General features: G+C 46.7%; 1 protein-coding gene across 3 annotated transcripts in view; it reads left to right on the forward strand.

Annotated features, from left to right (window-relative positions):
- The first annotated feature begins 2,598 nt into the window (after positions 1-2,598).
- The window catches only part of arid1b (AT-rich interactive domain 1B), a 49,048-nt gene continuing 39,057 nt past the window's right edge, over positions 2,599-12,589 (forward strand). For all 3 annotated transcript variants that reach the window (XM_079255822.1, XM_079255823.1, XM_079255824.1), the window contains exons 1-2: positions 2,599-3,465; positions 9,100-9,291. In XM_079255822.1, the coding sequence (XP_079111948.1) occupies positions 2,782-3,465; positions 9,100-9,291 (876 nt within the window). In that variant the 5' untranslated portion in view covers positions 2,599-2,781. The remainder of the gene's footprint in view (positions 3,466-9,099; positions 9,292-12,589) is intronic.

Consider the following 12,589-nt stretch of genomic DNA (forward strand, 5'->3'; position numbering starts at 1 on the left):
AACTGGGTTACAGCCGGGTTCCAACCGGGTTCCAGCCAGGTTCCAACTGGGTTCCAACCGGGTTGCAGCCAGTTTTCAACTGGGTTCAAACCGGGTTGCAGCCGGGTTCCTGCCGGGTTCCAACAGGGTTCTAGCCGGGTTTCAGCCCAACCAGAATGATACAAAACATGGCTTTATGTTTGCAAACTGGACTGAAAGTTTTGCATGTGATTCATTTCTGGTTTTAGCTTCAGTTATTTTTGTCATTTTATCACATTAATAAGCAGCTGCAGGATTAGGTTGGAGAGTTTTAATCACTAGAAGGTTGTTGCTATGTTTTCAGTGGGATGGAATTAGAAACAAATAAAATCTGAATGAAACCAGACTCTCCAGTTTGCTGCAACCTAAATAAAAACAGCAGTTTTTGCTGTTTTTGTTTGAAAGTGACAAAATGAATCAACTGAATTATTCAAATATCATTCAGGTTGTTTTAAAAAAACATAAAAATAATTTTTTTTTTATTTTCAAAAATAAGTTGACAACTTTATTTTAATTAAATGAGGCACAAAATTACATTTAGATTCTACTCTCCAAAGGAAAGATTACAAGAAAATCTAAAAATGGGTATTTATTCTTACAAATAGTTGAGAATGTTGAACTCCTGGGTGGATTATACTGAACATATAAAAAGTTGATGCGACAGTGGTATTCCAGCATGAATTAAAGTAAAATCATGTGATGATAATTCCATCGTTTCAGATAATTTACTGAAAGAAAAACTGCATACAGTGGTGTGAGACAACATAGAAAATTTTAACATCTCAGTGATGTGTTTCGTGTCGCCATAATGCAAACAGGATGATGAAGATGTGGATGTTGCACCATTAACGTATGGAAACGTATTGGATGACTCGCTAACATCCACTGAAGTAGTTATTTACAAAAATACCATCCTCATTCATGAATATGCAAGAAAAAAGTGTGTAAATAGGTGTCCACTACTGGACCATTTTGCATGAAAGAACCTGAATATTCATACTTTTATTATAAATATTCACATTTATGCTCTTCTGCGACTTATTGTGCTGTTTCATTTTGATGATTTGGACATCAGAGTGAATGAAAAGCAGTCATATCAGTTAAATTCAGTCAGTTCACAGCATGTGTCATCTGAGGGAGCTTTAAAGCCCAGTGAACCCAGTTCAGTATAACGTGTTCATGTGAAGCTAACTCAGACCAAGTTGCTTCCAACAGATCAGCTGTTGCTGAGGCGAATGGAGACGGTGGAGAAGACATGCTTCCCTTTACCAGGAAGAAAAGCCTCCATCATAACCAGAACCAGGATGGACAGCCTGGACCAGTTACCCTAAATGGGAACTGGTCTGGGAACTGGGGATACCTGCTTAGAAAGAAGAAGAGAAAGACAAATGAATGGCCATACAGTTAATACATGGAGACGTAAGAGAAGCCCAGTGCATTGTGGGATGTCCTCCAGCAGCTGAACTAAAGGGGAGGCTAAGGGTCACCGTGGCAACCGTAACTCCAAGAAAGCTTGATGCCTTTTCAGGGTGTAAGCTTCCTGGGGGAGAGGCCTGATAGCTCACGGTTCTGCCTCCCGTTCTGCCCTCAGGAACCAAGTAAACATGCAGTCTGAGAGCGAACCGATCCACAAGCTCCCAACTGGTCAAATTCCTTCCAACTAAACTCAATCCTGAATTTAAGCCAATGGAGAGAAAATAAAAGACCTAATTCTCATCAGAGCCCCTTGCTGCATTGCTGCAGATCAGCTGGTGGCTTTTTGCTGCATATCTGGCAGAACCTGGTGATAAATATGAGACTTTTAAAATCCTGAAGTAACTAACTGTTCTGTAGTGATATCCTAAACCTGTGTTTGCTCAGGTGAGTCAGTCATGATGTGCAGTAAGGAGGGAGTTTAGTTTAAAGTAAGTTTGACATTTTACACAGAATGTTGCATCCTTCCCATGGCTGGATTATCCAACAGGCATTATGGGCCAGGAGCCAGTGCCCACGTCGGGCAAACACCAGCAGTTTGGACATGAAACAAAATATACATAAAAGCCAGATAGTTACACCACGGTGTCTGGAGTATTGCTAATGGTACCATTGGCTCAGAAATGTTGTTTCACAGAGTATCATTCACAATTTTCACAATGTTGCGGTGGGGAAGGGGGCCCTGGATCACTCTGGGCCCAGGGGTCTGTGCACTTTTAATCCGGCCCTGATCCTTCCACCCTGAAAGCCCTGGGGGTGCTCAGGGGTCCAGGTACAGCTGTCCTGGAAACGCGCACCTGAGGCATCACTGGATCAGAGGAAGACTGTGATCCCAGGAGGTCTGGTCTGGACACGCCATGTGGTCCACAGCGTGAAAAATCCACACTGAGCAGATCCACGCCGGACTCAGAGACCCAGAGACCCCTTCCCCGGACAAAGCAGCCCAAGCCTCAGAGATGAGATGGAGACTGACATGCTTAAAGGTGGAAACCTCCAAATCAGCTGCAGAGCTCGTGCTAGTGACGGACCTCCTCCTTCTCCATCATCATCGTCATCATCATCATCATCCCACCAGCCTCCTCCGCTGTTCAGCCGGTTTCTCCAGCAGCATCACCAGCAGTGGTAAACAAACAACAACATAAACAACAACATCCAGCAGGACCAGAGGGGAGCAGAGGAGACCAGGGGGACCAGCAGCAGCATGGAGGCAGGAAAAACCTCCTCCTGGTGGGGAGCAGCCCAGCGGAGGAGCTGAATCACAGAGAGGAGGCGCAGGAGGAGGAGGAGCGGATGGATGCCAGCCTAGGATCAGCCAGCAACAGCAGCAACAACAACCCTCCTCCGACTGGGACCAGCTCCGAGTTTAATCATTATTATGGGAATGGAAGAGGAGGGCCTTGCTTTGATCAACATGGCGGACAACAAAGCCCAGGGACTGGGCTAACAGCGGCGCACACGGTACACAACACCATGGATCAGGTCCACAACTCCCACGAAGGCTACAACAACAACAGCCCGTACAACCACTACCCGAACTACCGACCCGGCTACGGGAACAGTGGCTACGGAGGCATGATGAGCCCGTCGCGGCAGGGGAGCAGCCTGATGGGGCCTGCAGGCGGCGGCGGCTCGGCTGCCAACAGCCCGAGCAAAGCGGCTCTGACGGGCACCAGTTCCACGGCTGCAGGCGCTGCAGGCTTCCAGCGGTTCAGCGGACATGGTCAGCAGCAGCATCCGTCCGGGGCTACGCCAACTCTGAACCAGTTATTAACCTCTCCGAGCCCGATGATCCGCGGCTATGGAGGCGGATATCCAGATTACAGTAATCCCGCAACGCAGCAGCAGCCGGGCGTGGGACTGGCTAAAGACACGGGCTCCCAGTACGGTTCAGCTGCTCATGGCTGGGGAGGACAGCTGAGAAATCACCCGGCTATGAGTCCAGGGAACAACGGGCAGAGCAGCGGTAGATCTCAGGTAATTATCACTGTTTTAATTCAGGCTGCTGACACGCATTTAGCCACGGCTAGCCACTTAGCTTGTATTGCATCACTGTTAGCAGCATTGCTAACGTCACTTAGTGAGTACTTTTCTTTTTTTTTTAATTTGCATCGCTGACAGACTTCATTTACGCCAAACGACACACCAATTTGTGGTACTTTTGACCATTTATCAAACAAGATGCACCTGCAGTTTTCTATATGAACGAGAAAAGACAAATAAAGCTCACTCTAGTTATAATTTGTCCAGTTAAGTCAGTGTTTTCAATTCGGTGTCCAAGGTGACACCGTTTTTAGCTTGCTAGGCTAGGCTACGCTAACATTAGCCTGTTAGCCGTTTTAAGCCTATGGTTTTTAGCTTGCTAGGCTAGGATAGGCTAACTTTAGCCTGTTAGCCGTTATTAGCTTGCTAGGCTTACATTAGCCTGTTAGTCGCACAGGCCTGAAAAGCCTTCAGCTATATAATCCCTCCATTTCCAGCCATGCGTGTAAATGAAAACATTTGCAATATTTCATGTTTTGGGAAACTGATTTGTTGTGACAGGACTCGAAAGTCCAGTTGACAGTTCCAGTCCCTTCCCACACCGACTGAGCCCTTCTCATATGCTAATTAGCTTCTCTTCAGAAGTGATTAATGGCCGTCAGGATGTTTCCCACCGCTTTAGTCACCCTTTCTGCTGGCAGACAGCGGAGGGTGTGGATAACAGAAAGGTTTTATTTATTTCAGGTTTGCTTTGACCTGCTCGAGCTGCCTGTTATCCAGCCGCAACTTTTGTTTTTGGCAGAGAGCCCATTATGTCCCGATGTGCTCACAACAGCCCTGACCTTCACACATGCAGATTAGCCATGTGGCCATCAGGCATAACACTGGAGCTAAACACACAGGCTGATCCTACTCCTGGCTCCTGCAGCTGCTCCTGCAACAGCCAGCCGGAAGCCTTCTCTCCGGTCATCTCACCTCCATGCCAGGGACAACACAACTGGACGTCCAGGAGCTTTTCAGGGTTCAGAGTTTTACACACAAGGCAGCGATTATATTACTCGATTAATCCAGGATTATTTGAGATCATGCTGTGGATTTTTTTCTTTGTTTTAGTCTCAGTCTATTCTAAGTCTCCAGGTATTCTAAGTGAAATCAGTCATCTTGCTGAGCAAACTGCTGATATGAACCCTGAGATCTGCAGGAACAACAGGAGAAAAGTGAAGGTTCGGTCGCACTACAGTCCAAACAAGGATTAAAGTAAAGGTGGTTCTTGTTGACTGTGTAGTAGGTCTTTATGTATATATTTTCTGCTGTACATGGTCCTGGAGTGGTTAAGCGACCACTCCAGGAAATTTTCAGACATGTAAACGTTGGTCCAACTTAGAACCTGCAAAATGAACGTCCAGAACTGGACTAACCCATTCAGAACTGGACTGACCCATTCAGAACTGGACTAACCCATTCAGAACTGGACTAACCCATCCACATAATGTAGATAGATCAGATACCTTATGCATATAAACATTCAGCCAGACCTCGAGTCCCACATGCTGCTTAGTTTCTTAGTCTTCCCAGCAAAGCTACTCTCATGTTTGGCTGTTTTACCAGAAACCGTGGCTGGAAAGCAGCTCACTACATGTCAACTTGCTGTCACTTGTTGGAATGAGATGCAGAGGCTTTTATCAAAGTGTCATATTTGTGGGCTGCATTCACACCAGGATAGTCCGGTAGACTCTGTCCAACTGGGGATTCGGTTTCGGACCCAAACAAAGCAGGCTTGCTGAGCAACTGGATTTGGATTGGAAACAAAATGGTTGATGGGAATGTCCCCAAAATGAAACTTCTCTACAAACACAGATTAGATGTAAGCCTGGCACTGCCAGGAAGGGCTAACCTGAAAGGTGGTGGGTCAGAGCTGGTTGATGGTTTGCCTGGCTTGTGTCTGTCTGGCCAGCTGGTAGAATGTGGATCCATCCTTTAGCTTCCTTCTGATCAGTCGTATTGAACTAAAGCTTGTTCCAACTTCCACGAGAAGCCAGAACTATTTTCTTGTTCTCGAGGCCCCAAGAACAAAATGACGTCATTTTGTTCTCACAGACGCGTTTGAAGACAGTTCCGGACACATCGGGCTGGCAGAACTTTTTTCTTGCAAGGCTCCGAGAAGTATCGTGTGATTGGTCGGACATGTGAGGTGGGCGTCGTTAGCACGGAGAAAGCAGGAAGCGGAGTTGTGCTGAGTTACTGTTGCAGGTAAAACGGATTGTTTAAATATAACAGCTGATCGAGGTGGTAAGGAAGTACGAACATTTTTACATGTGGCATTAAAACACTCAGACCCTGCCGCGGACGAAGCTGCTCGTTAAATATGAAACTAGAAAAGCACTTGGAGAGCAGAAACCTCCGCCAAGCACAATGTTAAAGAATCCTTTTAAAACATTCCTGGATCCAAATGGTGATCCAGATCGCCACCAGAATTTAATCAGTTCTTCATTTTCACATTTCCAACAACTCAAATTCATTCATTCATTTTCTGAACTGCCTAATCCAATTCAGGGTCGCAGGGAAGCTGGAGCCTATCCCAGCTGGCTTTGGGCGACAGGCAGGGTACACCCTGGACAGCTCGCCAGTCCATTGCAGGGCCACACACGAACAACCACTCACGCTCACACTCACTGCTATGGGCAATTTACGGTGTGTTCAGACCAAACGCGTTTTGAGCGTCAAGAGCGGCAGGTTTCCATGTAAAGTGTATGGGGAGGCGCGGCAAGGGGGCGTCGAGCTTTCTCGCGTCGCGTTTTGAGCGTTTAGGGGCGTTGGCGTTCTGCCCGAAAATTTAAGAAGTTTTTTAAGCTCGTCGCACGTCAAAAGCCAGAGATGGACAAAGCTGAACTTTTGCCGCTTGATGCGGGGCGTCAACCAATCAGAGCGATCAGCTCGCAGCTCCTGGAGGATTCCTGAGGTGAACCCAGACACGGGGCTGAGATGCCATTACTCCGTGTAATATTTAGGATAACCATTCCTTGCCAAAAAGCTGAATGCTACTGATTTGGCAACGTAGCAGGACACGTTGCCTAGCAACGCTTTGTTTGGGGGCGGCAGCGGCTCTCTGCTGAGTGCGGCTCTTGTTGCATTAACACTGACTATTACTGCCCTACGACAACGTTCTCTAGCTTTATTTATTAAATAAAACCATGCCGTCTCTCTACTGCACCGCCATCATTCAAACTGACCGGAAGGAAAGCGCCGCCTTTCCCTCCTCTCTTTTCCGCCGCGTCTGCCGCTCGCTCCAGACACAAGCGGCAGGAGCGTTTGGGGCGTCGGACACAAAAGTGGCAGTTTGAGCGTTCACTCAAAACGCGTTTGATCTGAACACACCGTTAGAGTAGAGTGGATGGGTGGGAGGAAGCCGAGTACCCGGAGAGAACCCACGCATACACAGCGAGAACATGCAAACTCCACACTGAAAGGCCACTAACTAAACCAAACCCCAGCCAAGGATCGAACCAGTGACCTTCTTGCTGTGACCGTGCAGCCTTACTCTGGAAATGTTTATAAAAATTCGTTGGTAACCTTTTAAGTGATCTTGAACACAAAGACGCCGGAAAAAACATAACCTCCTCAGCGGAGGTAACAACCGGGTTTATGGCACATAAAGCAGACATCGCCCCCCGCAGTGACCCCTCCCCGCTGCAGACCTGCTTCTCCTGGAGGATGGATGGACCTGCCATGGAGTGTGGAACAAGCTTCAGTCAGGTTGTTTAACATGTCAGGTTGGTTAGGAACACCGCTGAGTTTTATGTTTTTAGCTGCTGTGAGGTCGCATCATGGTTTGCACCTCGGCCAGCTGTGAGGAGTTCCTCCCACAGTTCAGAAGACATCGGGTCAGGTTCAGTGGAGCCTGAATTCTCCCTGGGAGGGAGAGTGGTTGTCGGTCTGTGTTGTTGGCCTCGCAGTGGGGACCAGGAACTAAGCGTGAACCAACGAAGCGTAGGTGGATTAAGAAGTGTTGCTTTTATGAAGAACATTTTACAGATGTTTGCTTCTGGATGAGCTGATGGAAAGAAACACCTGAAAGATCACTGTAGGACATGTTTACAGATCTGATCTCGGCGTTGTTTTCTCAGAGTTTAGGGTTGGGCAGTGACATCAGACATCCGAATATTCAGTCAAATAGAAAAAGTAGATCCCAAGAGCTTTTTGACTGATCTAAGATCAAACTGTTCCACTTTGGATGGTTTTTCTCTCCTTCTGTTTACATTCAGATTATTGATCAGGCTTCTTCCTGCTTCGTCTTCTGTGTAAAAGCAGCTGCGTGGACTTGGCGCAGCTCCAAACCTGTTTGTTTACCTTTATCAGCTGACTGATGGCAACACGCCACCCAGAGAGAAGATTAAACAGCGGATTTAAATATGAACCCTTTTCTGAGTGTAAAATCTATCAGCAAATTCTATTTTTAGCTGCAGTGAAACATCTGTTCTCGTTTCTCTCGCCTGCTATTATGTCAGTGTGTCAGATACAGTGTGAAGTGCATCCAGGCATGACAGTAGCCTTCCAGGCTGTTAGACCGCGCAGGCTCTCTGATTGGTTCAGACGGAGTCGGCTGGCGGCGTTCTGGGCTTGTGAGGATTTCTGAAACCACGTCGTGGTCACCCCAGCAGGCCGACTCTGTCCCTGTTCAAGGAACTGTATGCGTCACGCTGGTGACGTTGGAAACGTTGGCCTGTTTGGATTCTTTCAGGAGCATCAAGCTCAGTCACATAATCATTCTTGTCATCAGTTGACTTAAGACTCATTTCTGTCCCGATACGTACAAATAAACCCTGACATACGTCGCCGTCTTTCACACCAGTTGGAAGCTTAAACTGTGTATAAAAAGATGGGCGGAGCCTCTGTGACGTCACCCGTAGGTTTCTGAAGAGCTGAATTGAAGCTCAGTGGGCGGTTCCTACCATCGCCATCTTGGCAGGGGCATGCGACTCTACAAAGTGGCGTGAGCACTATGTAGGGAATCGTTTGGACGTTCGGACACAGTCAGTGGTTTTGCTGTTCGCAGCAGCCTCTGCATCTTCTTCAAGTGCTTTTTATTTGGCGGTCTGGTCGTTGTCTTGTACCTGTTGTTCCTCTCTGGTTTGTTCTTTTTGCTGATCAGCTGTGCAACTCAACACTGCCCCCGTGGTATTACTTAATTTTCTGTCGCGATGGACAGATAAACTCCTTGAAAACAGACTGAATTATGTGTGTAACCACTCCTGACAGACGGATAAAACTGTGTAACCTTCTTCTCTGTCATGTATGAATGTAGCACACCGCTGGATTAACCAGCTGGGTGGGGGTTTCAGTTTCAGATCGCATGCCCCTGTGTTCTGTCGTATGGACCAGGAAATAAATGGCAAGTAAAACTGGCCATTGTGGTTGCAGGCATCTGGTTTTCTGTTGATTATATTCATCCAACGTACTTGAGAAGAACAACGGCCTCAACACGGGACCACCCTCACTCATCCATCCTTCTCCCATCACTAGAAAACGCTGCTCTGTGGGATTCTCGTCCACGTTGTGTTTGATCCTTCAAAAAAGTCAGCTTAACGTTCGCAGAAATTCTGCCGAAGTTTAAATATTTGTCTTCCTCAGGTGCCATCCATGGACCCGATGTCGATGAAGCGCTCGCAGCTTTACGGAATGAGTAACCTTCCATACTCCCAGCAGCAAGCGGCGCCATACCCAGGCCAACCATACAGCTCCCCTCCTCCGCACAGATACCCCATGGGGGTGCCCGGCAGGGCGCAGATGGGGATGGGAGGGATGCAGTACCCACAGCAGCAGGTAGGAGGCGCTGTATCCACCATGGAAGCAATTGCTTTAGTTGGACCCAAACTGCTTTCCCTTAATCTGGTGGTACCGGAACATGTTGGTCAGTGGGACCCTCACCCCGACTTCCACCAATATTTAGAGCCAAAAATCTGGCAGAGAAAAATCTATGAAGCTCGTCAGGAGATATCAGGACAAAAAAAATGTCGTTGTGTGGCCACAGATTACCACATGCTCTGATTACACATTGCTAGGTTGTCCAATTATTCTGATCCAAACTGTGCTGAGTTCAGCTTTTCCTGCTAATTTTGCACTTAACTCCTTCAGGCCTGAATGTATTTACAATTATAAAAAAAAATAGCATAAATGGCATAAACTAAGACAAATACTAAAAAGAAAAAAACAATAGAAAAAAATACAATTAAATTTAATATAGATTTGTAAGTAGATAAATTATATAACAATAAATAAATAGTGGTAAAAAAAATTAAAATGAAAATAAAATTAATAAAATGAAAAATGAAGTGGCTTGTTACGTATTTCTGACACAAGCATCACAATGTTTAATCCAGCCAACGATTAAAAGATAAAAAGATAAGGCAAAATGATCCATGAATGTTGTAGCATTAAACAAAGTCATACACAATCTTCTGGCTCCAGTTTCATCACCACGTCATCCGGGAAACTAATCTGTGGCCAAAAGTTAGTTATTTTCATGTTCATCTGTGCCCATGAATTTATTTTCATAATGCAAAAAGATTTTATCTCTTTGTGGTCATGTATGTAGAAGCTCAACCTCTTAAACCCCAGTCAGCATGCAGACGTGACGTCTCCGTGCGGACGTGACGTTTCCGTGCGGACGTGACGTCTCCGTGCGGACGTGACGTTTCCGTGCGGACGTGACGTCTCCGTGCGGACGTGACGTTTCCGTGCGGACGTGACGTCTCCGTGCGGACGTGACGTCTCCGTGCGGACGTGACGTCTCCGTGCGGACGTGACGTCTCCGTGCGGACGTGACGTTTCCGTGCGGACGTGACGTCTCCGTGCGGACGTGACGTCTCCGTGCGGACGTGACGTTTCCGTGCGGACGTGACGTCTCCGTGCGGACGTGACGTCTCCGTGCGGACGTGACGTCTCCGTGCGGACGTGACGTCTTTATGCGGATGTATGAACAGATAAAGCAGCATAAAGAGCAACCAGAAATTTGTAGAAATACCGCACATAGATCAGCAGTGACCAAGCCTTTTCTCATCTGCACATCTTTCTCTAACGTCTGAAACACACACACACACACACACACACACTCTGTTTCCATGTTTCCACACGTCTTCCTGCTACTATCTACCTGCTGTCCTCACTGCAGCACCTCCACCTCAGCTGCATCCCAAACGTCTACTTGGCTTTATTCCAGCCATAGAGGATCATTATTTTCTTGCTTTTCTCATCACTTGTTGATCTTTGGCTGCTCCTGATTGGACATTACTGTCAGTTTAAGCTCTCTGATTGGTGGAAAGGTTGTTAGGAGTGGCTGCAGGTCTCTTCGCAACATAATAGTGATAATGATCTTTTTTATTATGAAAATGCGATAAATAATGGTGTTATCATTGGTCATTGTGTATTTTACATACAGAGTTGCTGAATAAACATTACGTTTAGTGTTGGGAAGATTTCTATAGATCACCTAAAGAGTAAGCTATCGATTACAACTTAACCCACATAGTTTCACAGCATCGGGCTGAGAACCAGTTGGTGATATGAGGAGTAACCCTCAGAGCACCGACTATCTAGCAGAGGGTAGATACACTTCCTATTGACGTCTCCAACGTAGTAAATGTGACTGGTGGACAGAAATCTGACTTAATAAGATGCATCACACTGCGGTGGAGTTAATCAGACACACCATTAGCTGCTCAGAGGAATCTGTCTGGTTGTGGTTTTAGACAATTATCTGTTTCCTCCACCGCGGTGAGCCTTCGGCAAGCTGCTGCTGCATGGAGTGGAGGTTTTTTCTGTGCATCTGCTATATCTTGAGTGTTTTTCAGTATTTTCTGTTGTTCCAGCAACACGCAGTGTTTGGCGGCTTCATGTGCATTTTAATGGTGAAATGAAAAGCACAAACCTTGGAGGACTGGCAGGGTTTAGTGAGAAGCTGCTGCTTCTTCTGGCTACATGACATCATAAGCCGGTGGCTTTGCTGTTTCCTGCAGGCTTTCTTTATTTTTTCATTTTCTAGCCCGCTCTGTGGATTATTGCTGTCAGTTTCACAGCCTCCATGTCAGCTGCTAAGGTCAATAAATGTGTTTCCATGGAGATAAAGAGAGCAGTGTTGACTCTTACAGCCCTGAGCGCAGCATCCGATGGCGATCAGAGCTTGCCAACATGTGGCTCTTAAATACTTTTCCACTGAAGTCAAAGGCTGGGTAGTGAATTGATCAACCAGTGAAAAAAGGCTCCCTCCAGTTCTTCAGTCGTCTGTAGCATCTGGAGGTTCTGTTCTTATCTGCTGGTGTTGGATCAGGCCTCGGGCTCTGGCCCTGTCAGGTATTTGTCCTGTACAGATATTTAGATTTACCACATGTATTCAGGAGTAATTCAACTGATGGCGTCAGACCACAAGACTGCTGCAGAGCGGGTCAGACCTGGCTGCTCCTGGTCCGGCTATTCCTGGCGCCGGCTGTGTTCAGGCTATTTTTTAGTTCCCAGACTGCTGATTAGGTCTGGTGCTGCTGCTCAGAGCAGAAGGACTGACTGAATATCACACACTAGCGAGGAGTTGTTGCATCTACAACACAACTGGCTGCGTGTCAGGGAGTCACAGTTGCTGAGGCTTTGTGATATAGTTTGGTATTCCCCATTTTGGGTCAAATTTGAACGTTATTCCAGATCCCAGCGTGTATCCAGAGATCTGAGGTGGCTGATTGTTGGATCAGAGTTAATAACACTATTGGACACTGTTGTTTGTCCTTCATCTACTGTTTCGGACTATGTGGTCATTAAAATGTGATTGAGTTAAATTGTGATTTGGAATCGGTTTCTATGGCAACTGATAGAGCTTCTGTAGGTCGGTCCTTGCATGAATTAGTGAGTGTAGACATGGTGGTTGCGTTTGTGCAGGGGGGTGTTGGCATGTTGCGGTGCAGCGCTGCATACCAGCCCTCCATTCATCCTTAGCTCAGCTGAGTGTTGATTACTCATAAATACACTGAACAGCGGTGTTCAGTGTCCAGGTCACCTGATCACATCTGCAGCCAAAACTTCCTCATCTCCACTTTCCAACCAGATGATTGGCTGTCTCAGAAGGATGGAGGGATTG

Source organism: Telmatherina bonti, assembly GCF_933228915.1.
Source record: "Telmatherina bonti genome assembly, chromosome: 16".
NCBI lineage: Eukaryota > Metazoa > Chordata > Actinopteri > Atheriniformes > Telmatherinidae > Telmatherina > Telmatherina bonti.